This window comes from Lates calcarifer, linkage group LG14, assembly GCF_001640805.2.
Source record: "Lates calcarifer isolate ASB-BC8 linkage group LG14, TLL_Latcal_v3, whole genome shotgun sequence".
In the NCBI taxonomy this organism is placed as follows: Eukaryota; Metazoa; Chordata; class Actinopteri; family Centropomidae; genus Lates; species Lates calcarifer.
This window is the reverse complement of record NC_066846.1, coordinates 3007063-3030705: the sequence shown is the minus strand read 5'-3', so window position 1 is coordinate 3030705 and position 23643 is coordinate 3007063. Positions and strand designations below refer to the sequence as shown.

General features: G+C 41.4%; 2 protein-coding genes across 5 annotated transcripts in view; both read left to right on the top strand.

Annotated features, from left to right (window-relative positions):
* Positions 1–19815, top strand: part of tbc1d14 (TBC1 domain family, member 14) — a 38078-nt gene extending 18263 nt beyond the window's left edge. For 3 of the 4 annotated variants that reach the window (XM_018674281.2, XM_018674284.2, XM_018674285.2), the window contains 11 exons: positions 5059–5183; positions 6707–6789; positions 7019–7136; positions 8590–8696; positions 10442–10522; positions 10646–10734; positions 11681–11752; positions 14233–14361; positions 15454–15563; positions 16770–17028; positions 17124–19815. In XM_018674281.2, coding sequence (XP_018529797.1) covers positions 5059–5183; positions 6707–6789; positions 7019–7136; positions 8590–8696; positions 10442–10522; positions 10646–10734; positions 11681–11752; positions 14233–14361; positions 15454–15563; positions 16770–17028; positions 17124–17180 — 1230 coding nt within the window. In that variant the 3' untranslated portion in view covers positions 17181–19815. The remainder of the gene's footprint in view (positions 1–5058; positions 5184–6706; positions 6790–7018; positions 7137–8589; positions 8697–10441; positions 10523–10645; positions 10735–11680; positions 11753–14232; positions 14362–15453; positions 15564–16769; positions 17029–17123) is intronic. The other variant, XM_018674282.2, reaches the window with a different exon arrangement.
* A 1867-nt stretch (positions 19816–21682) lies between these two features.
* Positions 21683–22878, top strand: ccl36.1 (chemokine (C-C motif) ligand 36, duplicate 1). Its single transcript, XM_018674286.2, has 3 exons — positions 21683–21847; positions 21948–22059; positions 22509–22878. The coding sequence occupies exons 1-3, from the start codon at positions 21778–21780 to the stop codon at positions 22600–22602; spliced, it is 276 nt and encodes a 91-aa protein (XP_018529802.1). The 5' UTR covers positions 21683–21777; the 3' UTR covers positions 22603–22878.
* Positions 22879–23643: the final 765 nt, after the last annotated feature.

Below are 23643 nucleotides of genomic sequence, written 5' to 3'. Positions count from 1 at the left end.
AGCATGCGGGTCATATACAGTGAGTTCTGTGATATGATCAGTGGAACATTATGAGCGGAGGGAGATTCATTATCTGTATATACTATTGTGAAGCCACGTAGCCTAATGACCTGTCTCACAAAGCAGGATTACTTGAAATCTATCTAAAACCCAAAACCTTGCCAAACTTAGACTTACACACACAGAACTGGATGGTGATGGTATATGACTACTTGGAAGTAAAGGGAATTAATGGATAAGGTTGAGGGAAATGTGTAACATGTGATGCATGTTAATAAAAACTAGGTTTACTTTGGGGTTGCAATTTGGGATGGGTTTAGAGATTATTAACAGGATATCTAACTGGAAAAAACAGAATTTACAAGTGTAAAAAAGAGCAAGGCAAAGTGTGTTACAGTAGGAATATTTAACAGAGCGGTCGGTAAGGTGAATAATGTGTAATCTGTTTCCTTCTTTCATCTCTCTGCTCTCTTCTCGCCCGCTGACGTACTGATTCACCAGTAGAACTGGTTGTTGAGTGGCAGAGGAATGCACAGCGATGTGGTTAGCCTTTACTGGATGTTGCTCCAGTGTCTTCCTGTGACACTATCAGTCCTGTGTTATCGCTTTTATAACTTAGCTAATGCCTCTCGTACTTGTAATACTCTCACCACTCATTTCACTATTTGCACCACATGTTTTCTCACATCACATTCACACATTCACACCCTGTCCGTAGACACCTCTCAGTACAGCGTCACACACATCCCCCTCTTGTGTTTCAACCTTGCTGGTAGCACCTGCATTACTGCTGAACAGATGCCAGATTGCCTTCTCTTCCTCCCCCTCCTCCACCCCCCAATCTCTCTACCTCACCCATCCTCTTCTCTACCTCCTTCCCTCTCTCTGCAGTGTCATCCATTCCCAGGGTGTGAAGCTCTCACTAACCTTTCTCGTCGACCTGCAGCTGTTTCCTCGGTTACACACAGACTTTAATAAACCAAGCAGCAGCAGTACATACACGATACCTGTTAATTTAAGCAGTAGATAGAATAGGTAGAAACACCGTTAACTCATTTGGAGGTGATGAGTAAAATTATTACCCCAACTGTCTACTATAAACCTCCATCACAGTTTACAGACTTCAATTCAACTTTGACCTACTGTACTTACTGTAGTTGTGCGCAGACATAATTTTCTTATGTAGTAAAGGGATTATTGGCGACATTTCAGCTTCACACACAGTCAGTTTTACCTCCAAATAAAGTGATTTAGATAATCTGGATAAAGTGTTGGCCTGCTCACTCAGTATTATAACCAATGAAAATGACAGTCAAAACTACAAAAAAAGAGGCCTAAGTTGTATTAAACTGGAATTAACTAACAGGACTTTTAACACATAATTATTGGACTTATTTTGATTGTAATGTTGAAACATATTCCCATTGTTATATTTTATATTTCTACTAACTCAAACAAGTTTATGTAACAGTTAGGGTTTTTTGTGACTTGGGGGCAGTGGAACAAGCTGTATACATCATAATACTGTTATATTATTAAGTTGATATGGTTGATGTGTTCACAAACAGACATGGAGCAACATTGGCATTCATCTGGAGCCATGTTTACATTCTCCTAATGAATGTGAATAGAGTATTCACTCTCTTTTAGCTCTGTTTTGGGTGCCGCCAACTGCTGAGAAAAACATCTGCTGATAAATGCTCCACCTTGTTCACCAGTTAGTTGCTAACTGCGTCTTGCGACTTTGTAGAGCAGTGGGTTTATCAGACGATGAGAGCAGTGAGAGTGAATCAACACGGTAAAGTAGCGAGCCGTAAAACCAAAACAATGAGCTGAAAGATGCTAAAAAATGTCCAAGTTGAGGGGAACTGCAGAATCGGATGACAGTTCTCTCTGGGTTCATCACCATGAGTGATTGCTTTCACATTACACATCATTTGACCCATTGTGAATTTAAAAAAAAGTATTGGTTCAGCTTTAATTTTCCATTTCCCTCCTACCGCTCCATTTGTGCTCTTAACTGTTAAAGGAGAGCAGAGTTTTTTCTGGTCCTCTTAGAGATCTTGGGTTGGGACAGGAAATGGTAGCAGTGTGGGTTATAAAACCCATTGTAACATTGTATTGGGTTATGCAAATAAACTGGACTTTCTACTTTCTTTCAAGGCAAAGTTGATCAAAAGCCTTGTTTTTAGGCTCCCGTCTACAGCATGAGGGTGATTTGGACTAAACCTGCAGCCTGGTGATAATCCTGAACACAATGCAGTCAAAGCGGGGACCAGCAGGGAGCGAGTTACTGGATAGACAGTTTTGGAACAAATAAAAGTGAGAATGCATACAGCAAATCAAAAGAAAAGTGGGGGAAAGTACTCACACGAGACTGGTGACTCACCCTTTGTGTAGTGCTTTCTCAGCCCAGTGCTCAGTGCAGTCTTTCCCATGAATCACCTCCATTCTCCAGCAGTGGAGGAACAGTTTTCCATTAGCGCTCACTTCCAGCTTCACGCATCCTCCTCCCATCCTTTCTTCATCCGTGACTGGCCTCATTTCTTCCTGTCTTCTATGTCAACTTCCCTCCCTTGATGTCCAAACCTCAAGAGATGTTTTTGGCATTTTCCTCTCAGGCTTCCCCATCCTCCCTCTCCTCCTCTCATCTCTTCTACATCACTCTGGTCTTCATATTTCTTTTTTAGTATTTCATTTGGACTCGAGCAGCTTCCCTGCCTTATGCTGGTTCCCTGCCATGACTTTGAAATGTGGCCACCTTTTTTCTGCATTGGCCCTTCTTGAATCTAAGAAAAATAAGGAAAGTAGTTACTGGTGACACCTATTTTGCTTTTACTCCCACCTTAAAAGATGAATTGTCTTCGCTCCTAATCCAGCACTATAGTCATTGACCCACTTCAGTGTTAAAATACAGAGCATATTTGGTCCATTTGTTATGTTATTGGTCCACCCCTAAGGCATGTTTCTATCCTCCTTTTAAAACTGGATGTATCTCACTCTTAAACAGTGGAGAAAGTGGTGCTTGGATTTCAGTAGTCTTTCAATAGTCATTTGCTTTTACATCAGTGCAGTCACTTCAGGTATTGCAAGGCCATTGATTGATCAGTTGGTCCACCATTTTGGTCCAGACAGAAACATTTCAAAAACCACTGGATGGATGGCTGGCCATAAAATTTGCTACTAATTTCTCATCTAGCACCATAATTAGGTCATAATTGCAGTGCATCCAGTTCTCAGCCATAGTATGTGTTGTGTCAGTTAGAAAATGTTAGCATGCTATCAGGCTAACACAAAATATCTCATATCTCATAACTAAAAAGGTAATATGATAATCAAGAGGTTTTGTTTGGAGTTTTTTTTTTCTCACCATTAGAGACTAACTGTTCCCTCTAGTTCCCGTCTTAATGCTAAGTTAAGCTAGGTGTCCTCTAGCTGTTGCTTCATATTTAATGTACAGGTGTGAGAATTTTCATCTTCTAATTGGTCAGTCAAGTCAGCCAGAAAACAAATAAACATATTTCCCAAAATGTCAAACTGTTCCTTAAAAATAAGTTGGACAACTTGGTTTACATTCTCTGCTTAAACGCCAACATATTAGCATCGTCACTGTAAGCATGTTAGCTGGCTGACATTAGCATTTAGCTTCTAAATATAACCACAGAGAGCCACTAGCATAGGTGGAGACTCCTAGTTCTTTTTTACTGCTTTTTTTGTTTGTTTGTTTTATGACTTTTTTTGAATCATCTTGTAAAGGACAAATTTTTTTGGCAGGTGCGCTAATAATAAAGGTTGTGGCTATAAAAGTAATTTATGGTAGCTTTATGTCTTTTAATTCCTTTTCCTCTTACATTTGGCACTTTAATGTCTTGTCCTCCTCCTCAAACCAAAAAAACTACTCTGATTCAATTACCTTTATTTGTCCCCCAGGGCCAATGAAGGCCAGGCTCTGGTACAACAGACAGCATCACAAAGACAGATTAATAACATGGGCTGCATCACTAACAGTCATGCATACACACACACACACACACACACACACACAGAGGAATAGATTTTCCTGGCTGTATTGTGCCCTGTACTGATCAATGTGAATGTTCCTGTGGTAGCACAGTGTTAAGCTGATTGCTTGCAGACCTCAGCCTGCATTATTAACCAGCTCAACACACACTGGAGGACATTTTGGACACAGTGTGTGTGTGTGTGTGTGTGTGTGTGTGTGTGTGTGACTTACGTAGCCAACGTCTGGCCGGTGTGTGTACTCATATTGCACTTGCCCTATTTGCAGTGGCTTCCTAATTAACTAATAAGACACTGTAGCATCTTCTAGTGGTCTCCTCTAAAGGTCTTCCCTAAACTATTTCTGCTCTACCTTCTCCCTAATGCTGACCTCTGGATTTAAGCTTAGAGCTGCTGCCACACACACGCACACACACGCTCTTAGACACGCAACCTGTCAGTCAGTCAGGTGATAGTTGGCCTTGTGTTGAAGTGCCTTGTGGCCTTAGCTGTAATAGACTGACTGTCACATGGCCTCCTCCTTCTATAGGCCTGCATCATGCTCCCAGTGGTGGAGCAGAAACCACACATTCATTAGACATCAGCTGACAAATTCTCAGAGGCCATATGAACGTTGTCACAAGGTTGTCGAGACATCTCTCAGTGTTTATGTGTGATTTCATGTGGACGTACAAGCCCTCCGTCCCCTCCATTAAATTTTACATCTGTGCCCGCCCACAGCATCAGCTGTAACCACTGTGGTGATTTTCCCTGGCTGTGGAGCTACATGCATGTGCTGCTGGCTGTCAGTACCCAGACATGCAATATGGAGAAACTAATCCACCAATTTTCCTCAATCTGTTCTTCACTCTGTGTGTGTGTGTGTGTGTGTGTGTGTGTGTAGATGCCGTGTACACGTCATTGCTGCCAGCAATGTGAAACTAAATATAGCCTGAATGAAATTGACCTCAAAAGAGAGTCGGTTTCCCTGTAACACTGTTGTAATTAAACCTCCAGCTTTACGTTTATTTGTCTAACTCATCTTGTTTTTGTCGTCAGGAATATGAAACAAAGAGTGGTAGAGCTGGACCTGGCAACCCAACATCTCCCAGGCAGAGTGTGAGGAAAAACCTGGACTTTGAGCCACTCTCCACCACCGCACTTATACTGGAGGACAGACCTGCGTATGTAAACACACATGGCCCGTCTTAGATCTTTGAGTTGTTAGACTATCCCACATTTTTCACGCGCTCTCACTGCCAGTAGAGTTTGCTTATCAGAAAATAAAGCTATGTCTGTTTCTACTCCGTCTCTATCTTCCCCTCGTTTCGTCTCTATCAGCCCTCCTTCCTCTGCTGGGTCATTACACTCACACATTCAGTATCGTTCCAGCTCTCACTGTGTCCCCCGTTTGTCTCTCAGACTGTAAAAGAGAAGTGCTGCTGAAAGTTTAATGGCCCTCCCTCAGCCTGGCTCCATTTTCTTGCTTTTTTAGCATTTTGCACTTTGTTAACAGACAAACAGAGAGACATGTGTCGGGCCTCGTCTTTCATTCAGTGGTGCTCTCTGCTGCTTCTGCTAGAGAATGAAAACGATGGTATGAATTAGCCAGATTTCCTGTGTGAAGGCCAGGAAGTTTACTCTAACACCGTTGACTAGCAGAACTGTGAGCTCAGCTGCTGCTCAGGCCTTTTGCTACATGTAACCTCCAATAGATTTTTCTTTCTTATTGTCACCCTCTACTGGTAAAAAACATTCAGGAAAAGTGCACATGCTGTAGTGCACATTTCAGTGTTATTGGCTTAGTAGAATTAGAGAGCACCGTCTATCTTCTGCTCTGAGATTCAACATCCTGAGGCAGAAAACACTCAACATCCAAAACTCACATTAACTTCTACTGATGAGAACGAATTAAAAGTATAAAAGTCGATCATATTTACAGTAAACACTCATGTTGAAATGACTTTATATCCTCCTTTATTTATAGGATGAGCATGTTATAAAATGTTACCCAAAAAAAAAAAAAAAAACCTCATGGTCCACTTACTAGAATTTTCAAGAGCTTTGAGCTGAATCACATGGTCTTCATCAGCTGATAGAGATGGTTGAAAACTCCCAAAAAAGCCAGTAAGTGGACCTTGAGTTATTATCATTATTATGTTTTTCTAGACTGTCATTTCCAGTGAACAAATCTGTCTCAACTCAAGGTCCATTTAGTAGTGATTGGGGGTGGGGCTTTCACTCATACAACATGATCTTCATCAGCACAGTTTGTAAATTTGTGCACCAAAGGGATGACAAGTGTAACCTCATTTTGATTTTTATATTTAACAAGATGCAGTCTCAGAGGTTCAGCTAGCAGCATCTACCACCACCACATCAGCTGAGTGACTTAAAGAGACACGCCCCTGACTGACAAATCAACCACGTGCTCTTGTTAATGAATTATTGAAGAGGAAATGGTGTTTCAGTACAGGATAATAGCATGATAATAATAGCATGACATATACAGCACAGTGTAACATTCACTCCACAAGCAAGTTACTGGACCAGAGTCAGGGAGGAGCTCCTGTCCTGTTCCTCTGTGTATGTTTTCCTCTCTTCATGCCACAGAAGCTTGCTCAGCATGAATAATGCAAGTTAAGTTCAGAGAACACATAGCCGCTAACCCATTTACTTATCTATGTGTTATTTATGTGTGTTACAGTAATCTGCCTGCCAAGCCAGCTGAGGAGGCACAGAAACACAGACAGCAGTATGAAGAGATGGTGGCCCAGGCCAAGAAGAGAGGTGAGCTCATTTGACAAAAGATTCAACATTCACTTACTCTCTTTTTCCAGAGTGTAAGGTGAGGAAATCTGCCATTTATTTTTCCTCCACCTTTCTCTTTAAGTTTGGCAGACTACAGGGCTGAACACGCTATCTCTGCCTGTCTATCCTGAGCCTGGGTTCCTCTTTACTCTCTCATTTTCCCTCTGTTTTAGTATCTGACCGCCTCTCTCCACTCTCCTGTCTGTAGAGTTGAAGGATGCTCAGAAGAGGAAGAAGCAGCTGGAGGATCGGTGTAAGCTTGAGGAGAGCATTGGCACAGCTGCCCAGACCTGGAACCAGGAGATCTTACCTAACTGGAGTACAATGTGAGTACTAACACTGTGACAGAGTTTAGAAATATGCTGATGTTTTCCCAGAATCCACTTATTTTTAACCGTTGCTTGAAATATGCTTCTCTGTACTGATAAATCCCATCTCAAACTTTTGAACCTGTGCTTTAAACAAAGAACAGCAACTTGAATCTTATACCTTTTGAACACATGAAAGACTGAGAGTTATCCCATCATTTCTTTTTCACATTAGCCCAACCCAGTGGTGTAATTCAGCACTCTGATCGATGCATCGCCCTCTCTTGTCTTGTGTTACATTTTGAAGGCACTGTAAATTCCTAAATGTGACTGGACCTGCTGTGGAAAGAAGTCAGATTAAGTATGCAAGCGCCCTCGCTGAGTCAGCAATTAGCTTAGAAATTAAATACAAAGCACATCACTGTACGGACCGGGTCTTTTTACACTGAGTTGGATTTGCTTCGTTACAATATACCTCTGTTTTGACTGGACATATGAGAGGACCACTTTTCATACTCATAAACAAAGAGTGTAAAATAGATATTTTCAAACCATTTTAAAACAAAATCATCCCTGTCATATGAAAAAATCATTCTAACTATTAATTGCACAATCCAGAAATAGACCTCCACACCAGACAGTGTGTAATGCTTTTTGTAGAAATAACCAGTGACAGATTCCATCTCACACATGCCTGGTTTTATGCTGGTGAATATGGGGGGGTGCTAATTGTCTGTCGTCTGTATATCTAATAATCATTGAATGTCTGTTTAGAATTTACTGAGATATCACAGTCACCATATTGTGAGCGTACACTGAGCAGCTGCTGTAGACCAGCACTGCAGGGAGAGAACACAACCCAGTCTTGTGCTGACATGATGGTTAATTATGAGATTAATAAAAGACCTGTTGTACAAGCACAACTGCCACATGTTCATTCCATCATGTTGATTTGAATTAAACTCAATGTCAGTACCTTTGTTGTACCTCCTACTCTTACATACTTGTCATAGTTGGTATTCTAAAATATTGCCACTCCTGTGGGTGTAAGACCTTGAACTAAGTTTAGTGCACTTATGCCATCTTGATTTACTAACAGGGATTCCCAGTCTCCAAAAAGCTCTTCAACCACAAGGAGACACATTGATACAGTGCACCAATGAAGGCAGCGTAATATGACCCTATCCTGATTGTTTTAGTTTTCTTCTGTTAGCTGTCATACCATTTATATTGCTAAAACAATTACAAATGTGGCAGTATGAATTAGAGGGGGAGCATTGTGAAGTATAGGGTAAACATAAACAATGAGTAAAAGAGGGATGAGTTCAGGATTAGTTTTACTCTGAAGTAAGAATTCATTTCCAGCTCTTACGGTAGAAGTGACTGCCACCTTGTGGCTCAGATCAATAAATGGTGTTGACAGTTGTTAAGCAGCCTCTGAACTTCCCTCCCACATTAAACCCTCCTCCAGGTGTACATCTCGACGAGTGAGAGACCTCTGGTGGCAGGGCATCCCCCCCAGTGTCAGAGGCAAAGTGTGGAGCCTGGCTGTGGGAAACGAGCTCAACATCACACACGGTACGCGGGAGTGAATGTGATTCTCAGCGTGAATGAGAAGAAAGGGCTCATATATGTAAGGTCCGATACCAAAACTCATGAACTGCCAAAGCTGTATTTGACCTGTGAGTGTCAACGTCCTGATTTACTCCGTAACCCAATCAATCAGTATCACCTGCACTGATATTGAATCCATCATGATAGTAGTGTGTACAGGCTAAGTCCACATACACACATTCGGTGCACTCCCTCACTGATGGGTGTAGCAGTTTGTCTCGGTGCTTGTAATTGAATAAGTGACAGTGAGACAGATAGAAGAAGAAGGAAGAGCGTGTCCATTAAGGAGGAGCATGGTCCAGTGATTCCCAAGTACAAGAGGGAACAAGCAGCATTTCAATGAGTTCTCTGAGCCTTGCTTGATATTACACACACACACACACACACACACATACTGTAGATTCATTTTCCACTTGCTAAAGGAGCACCAATTTCAAACTGGCAGCTCCTACACTTACTGTGTGTGCGTGTGTGTGTGTGTGTGTGTGTTCTCCTCAGAACCCTCGGGAGCTACTTGCAGATAAGCGCTCGCTCACTCACTGCTGAGCTGGCCCACTCTGCTTTTTGCTACTCAGCCTTTTAAATGGAGCACATTGCTTTGCACTATCACTCTGCACACACACACACACACACACTCATCCATCCAGAGCTCAGTCCCTGCAAAGTTGTCCGTAAGTAGTAGCTAAGTGACAGTATTCCCTCACTTAAAGGTTTTATTGCTACTGCTATTGCTACTACTAGGATTACTGTTACCGCTCACTTTTACTTGTGGCAAATACAGGGGGTGGTGGTGGAAAAAAAGTGACGTGTGGTGGGAGAGAGGTGTGGGAGAGATACTGCATGAGGTCAACAGGACAGGTGCATGTCGTCGTTCTGAGAACAATAGGAAGTTAGTTATTGTAGTTTGGCACACTTATCAGCTGTATGAGTATGAAAATTACAAACAGCTAATTCAGCATACCTTTAATGGTGCCAATTTGCAGAAATGTAAACAAATATAGGCTAAAACAATCAAAATGAAGCTCATAGCTAACTCACCTAGCATGAATTACCTCCAAACATAATGTTATTAACAACAATAAAATACATCTTTGGAATCTGAATCCATTATATGAGACAATTTCCCCCCATTTTGATGTTTGATGTGAACATTAACTGAAGTTCCTGATCTGTATCTGCATGATTGTACACACTGCACTGCTGCCACACGATTGGCTGACTGGATAACTGCATAAATAAGCAGGTGTCCAGGTGTTCCTAATAAAGTGCTTGGTGAGTGTGTGTAGCAGTGTATCTTTACATTAGCCTGCAGTTCACATCCCAGCTCCTCGCTAGCCTTCTGCATGGCCTGTAGTTTCTCTGAGGTTAACATTAATCAGCTGGTGCTGAGGAGTGAACAAGGTCGGGGCCACCAGTGCAGAGCTCCACATCATGTCTTAGAAAGCTCATTATTTGGGTTCTGCATCTCATCACTAGAGGGCAGCCACAGGTCAAAGACGAAATAAATGGCTTCTGAAATGGTAGGAGATCTGTTTCCTTTAATCAGCTGTAGTGTTATTGCTGCAGAGAAATGTGAGGAGCTGATGCCTTTTATCACCTGAAGTGGTTTCTGTCCAGTCATCATGTTCTCTGCTCAGTCTCTTTAGCCTCTGTCTTCCCTCTGTTGTCTCCTAATGGCTGTACTGTGGTGCTGTAATGTGTCCCTGCAGAGCTGTATAACATCTGCCTGGCCCGGGCAAAAGAGAAGTGGAAGACCACACCAGCACCTACCACAGAGACTGAAACTGAAGGTAGAGACAGAACAGAAACTCTGTCCTTCACTTTTTCTGGCTTTTTATGTACATTTTGGCCCATATGTAGTCACACATTTTTCTGCCATGTTTCTGCCATGTGCTGCCATGTCCTCATGTCAGATGCTGGTTCTTCAGATAGGGAGTCGAGCCTGGAGCTGATCAAGCTGGACATCTCAAGAACCTTCCCCCAACTGTGTATCTTCCAGCAGGTCAGTGAGAGAAGCTCAGCCACCAACAACACTATGTCAGGACTGATCAGAGCAGTTCAATGAGTTTCCATTGCAGAAAACAAGTAATAGGTAACCACAAAGAACGCATTATATTCTACTGTTATTCTAGATATGTAAGATATGTAAACGACAGATTGTGTTTGGATATTCCAAATTTCGCCTTATTCCCAGTTCAGTGTTTTCTGATTAAGACATGGGATATGCTGATATTATTCACCTTTTAGCTGATTCTTTGGACATGTACATATACATCTGGACTATGTGTGTCTGTTGGAGTTTTTACACAGGCTCTGTTCATGGTAAATGGTAAATGGACTGCACTTACTTATAGAGCTTTTCTAGTAACCGCAACAAACTCGGAAGAAGTTGACACTGCGAGTTCACCCATTCACACATTCATACTGCACCTCTACACACAGCGCCTCTCTATCACACACATTCATACCTGATAGTATGCCATCTAGGGCAACTGGGGGTTCAGTATTTTTGAGATCAAACCAGTGACCTTCTGTTTAGTGGAAGACCTGCTTTACCTCCTCAGTCACAGCAGACCTGTACACAAAGCAAGTACACAACAGTTTGCATTGTTCAAGAAACACACCTAAACACACCTACACACATGCACGGCTGCATGTGAACAGGAACATTAGTGGAATATTCATTTTCATTGGCCGTGTAAGCAGCTTAGTGGGAATATTGTCTTTTCAGAATAAAGGGGAAAAAAAATATATTTCATGCTTGTAAATATTGTAAAGCACTAAGACACACACATGACAAGATGCCACTGAAACAACAATCTCTCATGTCCTTTTTTTCTACGTTTTTCTACATTCTCAACAAGCCTACTCTGATGTTATTGGTTGCATGTGAGTGTATGTTGCCCTGTTTCTACCTTTGTCCTCATTATTTCTTTGTTCGCCGTCAGGGCGGGCCCTATCACGATGTGCTGCACAGCATTCTGGGAGCGTACACATGTTACCGGCCAGACGTTGGCTACGTAAGTCACACACACACACACACACACATATGCACAACCAGTACATCCTGTTGTGAGCCCTCAGTGCACTTTATACCTCTTTTTTTTTCAGTCCACATAGATTAGTCACAAATCGGAGCAGCTCTTAATATTATCATGTGAATGCTGAGGTCTTGTACAGTAGTACTTTTCATGAAGGTTACAAATGACACAGCATGGACTTAAATCTCCCACGTGTCACCTACACAGTCTATTATTATCTTAAATAACCAGGGTTTGATTGCAGTCGAGATGACTGGCAGATTTCCACTGAGTGTGAGGTGTCTACCAGATGAAAGGAGCTCAGTGGAGAGTGTATGACAAGACAATATTCTCTGTGTCCGTGCTGAGATGTTCGGTGGAGGGTGAAATCTGGGAACAGTGGAATTTGTTTTCTGTACATAATAAGCAGAGTTCATCACACTGAAAAAGTATGTGTTTCTATTAAGTTTTTGGTTACTGAGCTGCACTGAGAATAAATAAACACAGACTGAGCCGAAAAAATGTATTTTCAGCTAGAATACACAGCTCGACAGTAACAGGCTCTGACCCAGGTCCAGAGGAAGAAAACAGGATCAACTCGGAAAACAAAGATTTCATCAAGTCTGTTTTAACCTTTGGCCTCATAACATGGTGAGGTAACTGAGGAGGTTTTGTGTTGTCTGTGAAGGTCGTAGCTCAGTGATACCTGGAGAGAATTTCCTCAATTTGGAACAAATGTTCACTTAAACTCAAGGATAAGTTGCTTGGATTTTGGTGGTCAAAGGTCAAAGGTCAAGTTTGCTGTAACCTCACAAAACACGTTTTTGGCCTGTTTAACGTGAGGAGAGAATTTTATTACATCTGGTACAAATATTCACTTGGACTCAAGGATGACATGGTCAGAGGTCAAAGGTCAAGGCCACTGTGACCTATCAAAACACATTTTTGTTCATAATTTAAATATTCAAACGCTAATTATTTGCAGCTGGATGCATACAACCACAATAATTCCAGTCACTAATTGGGTTTGACTTTTCTTTTTTCTTTTTATTCCTGTTGTGTGTTACTCTTTCTAAATGTTACCTCTGTCTCACTGGCTGCTTTGGCGTACTGAATCTCCCACGCAGAACAATGACGACTGACCCTGAAACAAAGGCACACTGGTTGTTCACAGCTGCATTCAGCTGGTGGATAGAGCAAACACAGAACCTCAGCTATCAGCTCATAGTCAACATTGTACCGCTGTTGGTCAGAAATTACAGGTTGTAACACCTCATTAAAAACCACAACTTGCCAGTTTGACATTTCTGTTTGTGTAAAGATTACACAAAGCTTTTTTTCATTTTAGACAGAGGCAGGCTAACTGTCTCCATGTTTTTCCAGTTTTTATCTTTTTTTTTTTTTTAACCAGTAAATACGGATATCTATGTATTGATTAGTATTGATATTAGTAAATCACATGTGCTAAAAGGGAATGTTTGAAATTCAGAGTGGTGGTTGTGGTAATTTTTTATTTTGAAGCCCTGCTCTGAGTTTCCACCTCTCCGCTGCAACTTGCATGAAGCTCCACACGTCATCGCAGGCGTCCAATCACGAGCTCAGACCTGCCTCATTTTCATTACATCTCTACACTGCAGTGCCCAGTGGTTTGGGCAAGGCATCTCCACTGTGTGTAGGCGTGATTTCCCAGTTAGCACACCTCAACATCTTTTCCTTCCACTCACTCTTCTCTTCCTCCCAGGGAGATTTATTAATCATGTGCCTCTGTTTCTTTGCATGACTCATGTCTGTCTGTTCTCACACTCACATTTCACACTGAAGTCCTGGCCTGCTTGATGCTCGATCTCTTCATTTATGATGTATTATTCATCAAACCATGGAGATTGAAGCATAAACTTGATTTTTTTTTTTAAAAGTCGCCTGCTCTTTCAAATAATACATTTTGGTCAGTGGCAGTGATAAAAAGTGACGGCTGCTCCTTGATGTTGTCAGCGTCATGCTGTGCTGTTACACTGAACTCATGTTTGCACTTCAGAGCCATGTTGCGCTTGTAGATGCTGTGGTTTGCCTTTCTGCTCCTCACCGCAGCCCCACGCTTTCTATACTTGTCTATAAATGAGTGTGACTTCCTGCGCTGACCCCAACCCATGAGCTGCTAAACACACACAACCTATGCATCCACCTCTGTGCACTTTTTCCCCCCCTTTTTTTTTTTTTTTTTTTTGTTCCTTGCATCTGCCTTTGTCAGCATTTTATCTCACTTTCCAGCTTCAGCATCCAGACTGAAGCTGAGTTACTTATCATTTGAAATGAGATTAGTGTTGATGGTGGTGCAGTGACAAAATTGACCTTTAGCAGGTGTTCACTTGTCTCTGCTTTCTCTTCAGAGACACGCTTTATACAGACAAGCTCAAAACTCCACTTTTAACAGATGTTTTATTGTGTTTGTACAAACTTTGTGTGTGTGTGTGTGTGTGTAGGTGCAGGGAATGTCGTTCATCGCAGCAGTGCTGATCCTGAACCTGGACACAGCTGATGCCTTTATAGCTTTTGCCAACCTGCTCAACAAGCCCTGTCAGATGGCCTTCTTCAGAGTTGACCACAGCCTTGTCAGTAACACACTCTCTCTCTCTCTCACACACACACACACACACACACACACACACACACACACAGACAGGCGTCAAGCATCAAAACTTGAAAAACAATGTGTACACCTCACTTAACACTCTCTCTCTTAACACATTTTGATACCAGCTTAGGTTGTTCACCTGTATTGTTTTTAAATTTTATTTCATGAATGTCAAGGTTAATTTTCTATAAGATAAATAGCAATAAATAAAATGTATAACACATAGTGATAAATAAAAATACAATAAAAGTAATAAATAAATAATAATACATAAGATTAGGTGAAGGGACAAATGGAGACTGAAAAAGACAATGTTTCAACATCCTGTAGTCAAATGATCAAACCAACACTTACAGTTAAATGTGATCCCCAAGAGATATACATGTGTAAAAAGCTTGTGGAAGTCTCAACAAAACAAGAGGAAGGAGTACAGCATATGACAACACTGCACGATAGAACAGTCATTTGTGGTCAGTAACATCTGCGGAGCTTGAAACAGTACATTCATACCATGTAACAGTTTGTTTCATTCAGTGCATTTTAAACCATTTCCATTATATTTTTATAATGACATCAACATTTTGGGCCGTTTCAGTTAATCAATCTAATTTGATCTGTCAGGCGTTTTTGAAATGGCAGAAAAAAGCCTCACAGTTTCATTTCAACTCAAACCAGCATTTGCTGCTTAATTCATTTGTCACAGTTGCTCAGAAACATACTAAAAAATGAGGTTTTTAACTCTACATTTTCAGCTCGTCTGTGTCTTTTTCAATGAAATAATCCAGTCACCTGTGCTGGACGCAGCAGTGCTCAGTGTAGATCTCTGACAGCAGGTCCTAACTGAAACCCTGCGCACTCGTCTATCTAACATGTCAACACCACACACGTCTCTCTGGACCAGCTACAGCATCCATCAGCCTGTGTGCTGCCTGTTTACATTCTGCTCTGACGCTTTGCTTTGTTCACCGTCGTCCATTTCTACAGATGACTCAGTGGCCTCCTGATTGAACACAATGTTGTGGTTTGTGTTTATTTTACTACATTAGACCACCTTCTTTCCTCTCCACAGATGTTGACCTACTTTGCCGCATTTGAAGTGTTCTTTGAAGAGAATCTACCAAAGCTCTTTGCACATTTCAAGAAAAACAACTTGACCCCTGATATTTATTTAATCGACTGGTGAGTTTCTTAAGTGTTCTTTTTTTATTCCCATCTTTCTGCCTACGCTCACATTCACTGCCTTCGTGTTTTTAATACAGTGAATTTTCTGTGATATAATTAGACTCTGATAATCTGACAGTTACTCTCTTTGAACTACTTACCACCATGTCATTTCACAGCTAGAACATGAACTGTACATGGTTTGTTGTCCACCTACGTGCAGGGTGCACTCTGTTCTCTGTCTCTGGTTAAAAAAAAAAAAAAAAAAAAAACAGTTACGTGTCGTCATCTGGAAACATGACTCTCGTGTCACACTGAGCCCGTCACAGTTTCAGTGTCAGGTGTGTTTCTGAGAAAACAGGACAGGCAGTTTGTGCAGACAGGTGACCTCTGCCCATGTTAATGTGGAAATTTCTAGATTTCTATTTTTACTGAACTCACACCTCACCCACCCACCCTTACTGAGACAGAGGCAATATTTCAGTATTCATCCTTTACTGTTCATCACTATACATTTTCTAACTTTGTGGATTATTAGAATTAATTTTATTTTTACAGTGTAAGCAGCTGTTTGCTCACAAGTTCACTATATTAACTTAGATATGTCAGCGTGGGCTTCACAGCTTGTGCTGCCTCCAGTCGACTAAAAAAAATCAGTCATTACAGGTTGAAAAGTTTAGTATCCTAACAGCAGTTTCAGATTGAATGCACAGATGGTTAGTTAGAGAGCAGCGAAGTAAATGTGACGGAACAAAACATAATTACGCACAAAAGAGTTTGTAGAGTGATGAAGAGTGCATTAGGGCTGAAAGTAATGAGTATTTTCATCATCAGTTAATCAAGAGATTATAACTCTTGATTAATCAAGCATCAAAAATGAGTGAAATCAGTTTCCACAGAGCCCTTGGCTCATTAAATGTCCTGTCAGACCAATGGGAATGGAATGGAAATATTTAATGAGGAGCACCCGGACCTATCGGCCGTTTACAAAGAACATAAGTAAAAGATGTGTGTTACTTTAATGCATTAATGTGTAGGCCTTACTTTAATGTAGCATGTAGTGATGGGGGGGGGGGCAGCTGCAGACAGGAAGAACTGAAAGTGTTACATTTCATCTTAAAGTTGTGCTTCTTTCCTGTTTTCATGTGTTTTGTTTTACTTAGTTTTTTGTATCATCACAAAACCAATATCCCCCCCCCCCCTGCCCTCCTCCTCCTCCTCCAGGATCTTCACCCTGTACAGTAAGTCGCTGCCGTTGGACCTGGCGTGCCGGGTGTGGGACGTGTTCTGCAGAGACGGCGAGGAGTTCCTGTTCCGCACGGCGCTGGGCCTGCTGCGCCTCTACCAGGACGTCCTGACCTGCATGGACTTCATACACATGGCTCAGTTCCTCACCCGCCTGCCGGACCTCATCCCCGCCGAGCAGCTCTTCCAGCACATCGCCGCCGTTCACATGACCAGCCGCAACAGGAAGTGGGCACAGGTGGGATGTTAAAGCTTGCACGGTTTAGGCTTCTCGGTGTGTTGTGTGTCTCTTTTTTTTATTTTTTTTTTCAACTGCACCTCCCTCCACCTCAGGTCCTGCAGGCGTTACAGAAAGATCAGGAGCGAGGCAGCCCGGTGCTGAAGCGCTGAGCTGGGATCAGAAGAAACCTTCACACACTAAAGGACTCAACCAGCTCCCCTCCAGCCTTTGGGGGAAACAAAAAAAAACACACTGGACTCTCACCAGGCCAGATGGACCTGAGAGAGACCTACACTCAGCTTTGGGGACTCATCTGGTTGTAGCTGCTGTGATAAACCTCTTCTCCAGTTCCATGTCACTGCTCTGACACCAGAACCAGGACCCTGGAGGAGAGGGTCTGTCAGCGACGAGGCAGGGGTGTGAAAAGGAACACGAGGCCTTATTTAACTCCCGGCACCCCTTCTCCGCTCAGAGGCCCAGCAGCGGACTGGAAACTGTGACTGGCAGAGGCTGAAGAATGTATCACACACTCCCACATACACGTATCTATCAGACTGATTCAGGTCTCCACAGACCAGGGGAAACCACAGAGATACAGTTACTACTCAAATCCCCCGCTTAGTTTGTAATTCTGCTGTCAGAGCTCTCTCTGGCTGCAGCTCCACTCGTCTTTTTCTTTCTAAATATTTTCTGACAAAACAACAGTCTACTCCTCGACCTGTTAGGCCGGGAAAAACTATTAGACTGGGAAACTCCAGAGTCAGATCTGTGTGATAGTTTAAATGTGTCAGTCTCTTTGTTTCTGCACCTTCTTCTTCCACAGCCTCCGAGCTTGATTGATTTGCTTCTCAGCTTTTCATTCGCTTCTCACTCAGTTCAGATTTTCTCTCCTGAACCATTCCCATGAAGTCAGCTCTTCTAAACACAGAGAGTTTAGTGAAGAGGTTTAAAGCCCTGAAGACGAGTTCGTTGTTACATGTAACGAAATGTTGTAACCCTCTGAACAGAGGTCATAAGCTGCCTGTAAAATGAGTTTTACAGTATATTTATGTAATAACTGGAGTAAGCGATGAGCTAATGTGTTACTGTTAGACACACAGGACACAGTTTCAGACATGGACTCCCCCTGCTCTCAGTGTGTTTGAGGTACATTTCAGCTTGTTAGTGTTTTGATTCTTAATGTCTTGACGTGAGTGTTGATGTCTTTTGTGCATTTATTTAATATTTATCAAAAGGATGACGCGGCATAAACAGGACTTGTTCCAGTCACATGAAGGGTTGTTGCTGAGCCCTCTCCCCAAGTCAACAGTCAGCTATCGTGGCACGACCGCACCCTATAGGTTCTGCGGCCCTCAGCACCCAGTTTCTCTCTCACTTTAACGCCTTTAAAAAAAAGACACCAATCCAAGCAAAGCAAAACGTGTGAGGAGGCTGTTTTAACACGTTCACAGTGGCATGAAAACAGTCGGCTAGTTCATCTTCTTCATCCTGAATTTCCAGTCACGCAGATCATACGCACATGTCAGTGGTCACCTGAGCCTTCACCGTGTCACCTCCCTTCCTATCTGTGGCTGTCTGAGGTCGTTGGTGTGTCAAGCTCCCTGACGTAGCATTCACACTGTGGTTAAAGTGTCATTCCATCCTGACCAGCAGGGGCGGGGCCAGCGTCAGGGTTGAAGTTACATTCCAAGCATTGTTTTGATGAGTTAGCCAGCTAGCAGGCATTACTTGATAATCAGATTTTTAAAGTGAAGTACCATCTTGCTGTTGATCCCATACAGTTTGATAAATATCTTATATGTGATGTTTATTTCTTTTAAAGCCCGTTTTGCACATAAAAGTTGAGAAGTGCAGAAATGTTGCTGGTTGTTGAAGAGCTGAGGTTGGGTTGAGGTTTTCTCTCCAAAGAAACTGCTGATGGTATTTCTCAGTGTAACTGTCCTGTTATTGGTCGTGAAGCTGCTTCATCTCATGTGTTGTGCTACTGATTTTGTGTGTGATGCAGTTAACTTCTGTTTTGTTTTTGTTTTTGTTTTTTTGCCCTGTCATATTGATGAAATCTTCCATTTGGCCTGTGTATCTGTCGTCCCCACCGAGGTGAGACTGCACTTTCTTAAATTACCTGGACCACAACTGAAGTATGAGAAGTGTTCTGGTTTTTAAAAACAGGAAGCGCCTTTCATTTGTTAATCGTCATCTCAGTCGGTTTATGGCTGCTAACAGACAGTCTGTGTTTGAGTGTGTGTTTCATCTCTGCAGCGTGCAGCAGGCTCTCTGATCATTCTCCTCAATGCAACCCCCCACCCCCACCCCCACCCCCCTTCTCCTCCTGTGTGGTGACACACCGCAGGACTGCAATAAAGCTTTTTGCACATACATGTAAGCCTTTGAGTTGTGCCTCTCATCACCAGTTTATGTCATCACTCGCAGGTTTAAACGGGTTGTGTGTCCATGTATGAACTGACCCTCCCAGCTCTACTAACACTACCTTCTGTCTGCCCTTCTATCACAGAACACACGCTGTATGACCCACACTGGTCAAAAACCAAACTCAATCAAACTAAATTTAAAGAAGAAGTGTAATATACTGTTGTGTAATGATCTGTTTGATTTTCTGGATGTTTTTCATTTCTTGGGTTCTGTTTGTTTTGCATTGTCTTTTTTTTTTCCCCCTCAAGAGACCCATGTACTGTAGAGGACTGATAGACACACATGGAGACAACAGAGGGTCACCATGCAACTTTATCTCACTTGAAATGTATATAAACAATGGTTTTATTAAAATAAAGAGCTGTACATATTCAACCTGGAGCCTGTTCTGTGTTTTTGTTCACATTTAATGGAAAAAAAACAACATTTTGAGCAGCCATTTTATTTTTATCTTAAGCCCGCCTTGTCAACTTTTACTTGCAAGTGAATGCCTACATTTCCCAGACGACCTTTCATCAACTCTGAATGGCAAACATGAACATGTTGCTGTCAGATCATTTCTGAGCAAAGTATTGTTTTAACACTGAGTTATATCAATGAGTGAACAGTAAAGATGTGGACAGTAGAACCAAAACAATTAGCTGAAAGAGGCTAAAAAGCTCAACAGGATTGAAGGAAACTGCAGTCCTGCTATGATTTTCTGTGGATACATTACTCCTACTTGCATTACAACAACTCAATGCTAAAGAAGTGCTCCACTAATATTACAAGTTACGTGTACTTCTCGTAGGGAGTTCACCTCAGCGTGTGAAAACAGTTATATAAAGTCCTCTGGTCTCCAACCACCGGGCCCCAGACCGGTATCAGGCCGTGGATCATTTGGTGTTATTGACTAGTGGAGTCTGCGGGGTGTTTTATTTTGAAAAATGGCCGGAATCTCTGCCCATCACATCCGTCTGTGTCTCCTGATGCCGCTTGATACGCATCTGTTTATGTCGCAGCTGTGACGCCTTACAAATTAAGCCAGCTAGCTAACTAGCTAAAATGAGTAAAAAAACAAAAAACAAATATCTTTGGAGAGGTTTTTTGAAAAGGGAAAAGGCCCAATGATGAAACAACATTAAAAGACAAGTCTGAACCCAAGTTCTCGGAAGAAAACGGAAGAAAAAACGTGAACAAGAAGGACAGAAGCAAGTCTTCAGAGCCACCACAGCAACAGATGTAGCTGCATTGAGAGCACCGTACTTCGTTGCTAACCGTGTTGCTAATGGCTAAGAAGCTGTTCACTGTTGAAGAGCTGATGCTGCCTGCTGCTGCGTCACGGTGAGTTGTATTTATCATGCTCTTTACGTGTGTTTGTTTGTTTTAATGCCGAATCTGTATTTATACGATATGGTATATATACGGTAATTTTGACCCCCACCCCCCGACGACGGCTGGCCCGTGAAAACATTGTCTTACATGAAACCGGTCTGTGGCGCAGAAAAGTTTGGGGACCAGTGCGTTAAGGCTCAAGAGGAGCTTTGTCAAATCAGACTCTGGTGACAAAATCAGTGACATAACTGTAGTGACTGGAGTTATGTGTTTTCGATCGAGTTGCATCATGGGTAATGTAGGATTCAGCGAGTTTAAAGGTGGAAGCATTATAGGGACCTCAGGATATTTTAGCCTCTGCTACTTCGATTTTGACTGTTAGCTTTTTCATCTGTCTGCTGGAATTCTCCCACCACTTAATGGAAAGTTCAGTCTTTACCCTCTTGACCTTGATAAAAAAGATCCCAGCTAGTTGCTGTTCTGGAGCTTTCTATCATATCTCATGACCATCATTAGCAAATCACTGTAGTCTGGATGTAGATATCTTAATAGCCTGATGTCCAATCTCTTCAGAAATTCAAATGGATTAAATGTGACAGCCTGAGCTTTAAGACTGATGTGATTAACCGTGCTCCATCACCATCATCAAACACTACGGTGTTCCATCCCTCCAGCAGAGTCCCAGAGACTTACTGAGAGAATTTATGTTTTTTCCTTTAATTTCTCACCCATCTGTTCAATTTGCTTTGTATATGTGTGCTTTGAGATATGTCAGGGCTAACCACAGCTGCATTTCCTCTGCAATCAACCACTCGCAAACCAAGCTCAGTGGAAAGTTTCTGTCAACATAACCTCAACCTCCCTCTTTCACACCAGTGACACCTTTTTTTTTTTTTTTTCAAAGATTTTTTATCTTGATAAACATAACACCTCACCGCATTTTATTCAGTAGCCCCTTACTGCATCTGAAGAACAGTTGGTTTTTAATCTCCGTCACCATCTACAGAGGACTATCAAGTCATTATGAGGACCGTTCACATCCTCCTGCTCTGCATCCTGGGGGCTGCACTGCTCTCTCCAGTGGTCTGCAACAGTAAGAGCCTTTTTATCATTTAAATATCTTCTGTGATAAAGGTATTACCTCTGATGATATATTACCCTGATAACATATTACTTGATATTCTTTTCTTCAGGTGCAACTGGTCCTGATGACTGCTGCTTCAGTTTCTACCCAAGAAGAGTGAAAAAAGACCTCGTCAAGGGATATTACATGTCTGATCACCGGTGCCCGAGGACTGGAGTCGTGTAAGTACTGCAAACTGAGTTTACTTCATTATCTATATGTTAATACAATTACCTAAATTAGTGTAATATAAACTTAATACCATAATTTGAATACATATTGAATTTATATTTTAGAAGGAAAATACAGTAAACCTTTTGTACTGCACACTACAAATATTTATTTTCCTCATTTGATATACAGTTTATTGAATAAAAATAATTCTTTACCATTACTTTCTCATTATATATTCTAATGTTGGTGTCTACACTCTACTGCTGTAATGTGCAATTTCCATCCTACAGACCAACTACACCTCATTTTATCTCCTGTTTGTTCTGCTTCGTCTGTCTGCGTTCACTCTGTAGTTTTCTCTGACTTATTGTTGAAGCTCTTTGTCAACCTTTTTTAAAGTGTATTTAAAAAACAAATAGTGTGTATCATGACGACATTTTCACCTTCTTTGTTTCAGTTTGATGACACAAAAGGGTCGTAACATCTGTGTGGATCCAAATCTCTCCTGGGTTCAGAACATCATGAAATATGTGGATGAAAAAACCTTTTAAACCAGCTGTCTGTCTGGAAAACTAAATCCTGCTGTGTTTGTCGCTTTATTAAATCTCATACTGTGAAAGTTTTGATGCTCTTGTTAAAACACAGCAAAGATTTTAGTGTTAATGTGCAAACCTGCCGTAAATAATCAAAGATTTTGCTTTCAAATGAATGAATCATTTAGAGTCTGAAGTGACTCACTAACCTACTGATCCTTTGTCTGTGTCTGTGCCTTCTGGATGCTTTGTATTACCCACAATATCATACAGAATAAACATCATTCAAATACAGTTGTGTCAAAATTTGTCCCGTCTCTTGTCATATTATTGTAAGATGAAAGATAATCTGGCTTAAATGAAGAAATAAAGCATTAGCTCAAGAAAAAACAAGTTAAAAAGTTGATATCACTTTATGTGATTAAATTAATAATTTCTTAAAAGAGTCAAAGATATTTCCTGAGAGAATTTTGTGATTTGACAGTGTTTATTTCCTTCAAAGAAAAGCATAATTTGTATCATCACTTTTGAATTTATTATTCAGTTATAATTGACATGGACTGTACCTTGTCTGCAAAATGAATGATAAATTGAGCACTTTAATGTCGGTATTTATTTAAAGGTTGCATTGTACCCAGCTACCACAAACAACTGCTGCAATGTAATTCAATGCGTAATTGTCCATGTTAAAGTATGTCCACTAAAGTGATAGTTATTATGACTGATAACATTATGAATAGGATTCCTACAGAGACTGAGCTTTTTATTGAGAAGTAGGATGCTTTTTACCTAGAAACATCACTATGTACCACTTCCAGACTCCATTGAAAATCAATCAATCAATCAAGTCAACCAGTTTTTGTTTATATAGTGCCAAATCACAATGGATAACCAATGGATAACCAATGGAAATGGTTATCTTGAGGCACTGTACATATAGAGCATGTCTAGACCTTACTCTTTATAGTAATGATACTTAGAAACACACACACACACACACACACACACACATATATATATATATATATACATACATACATACATACATACATACATATA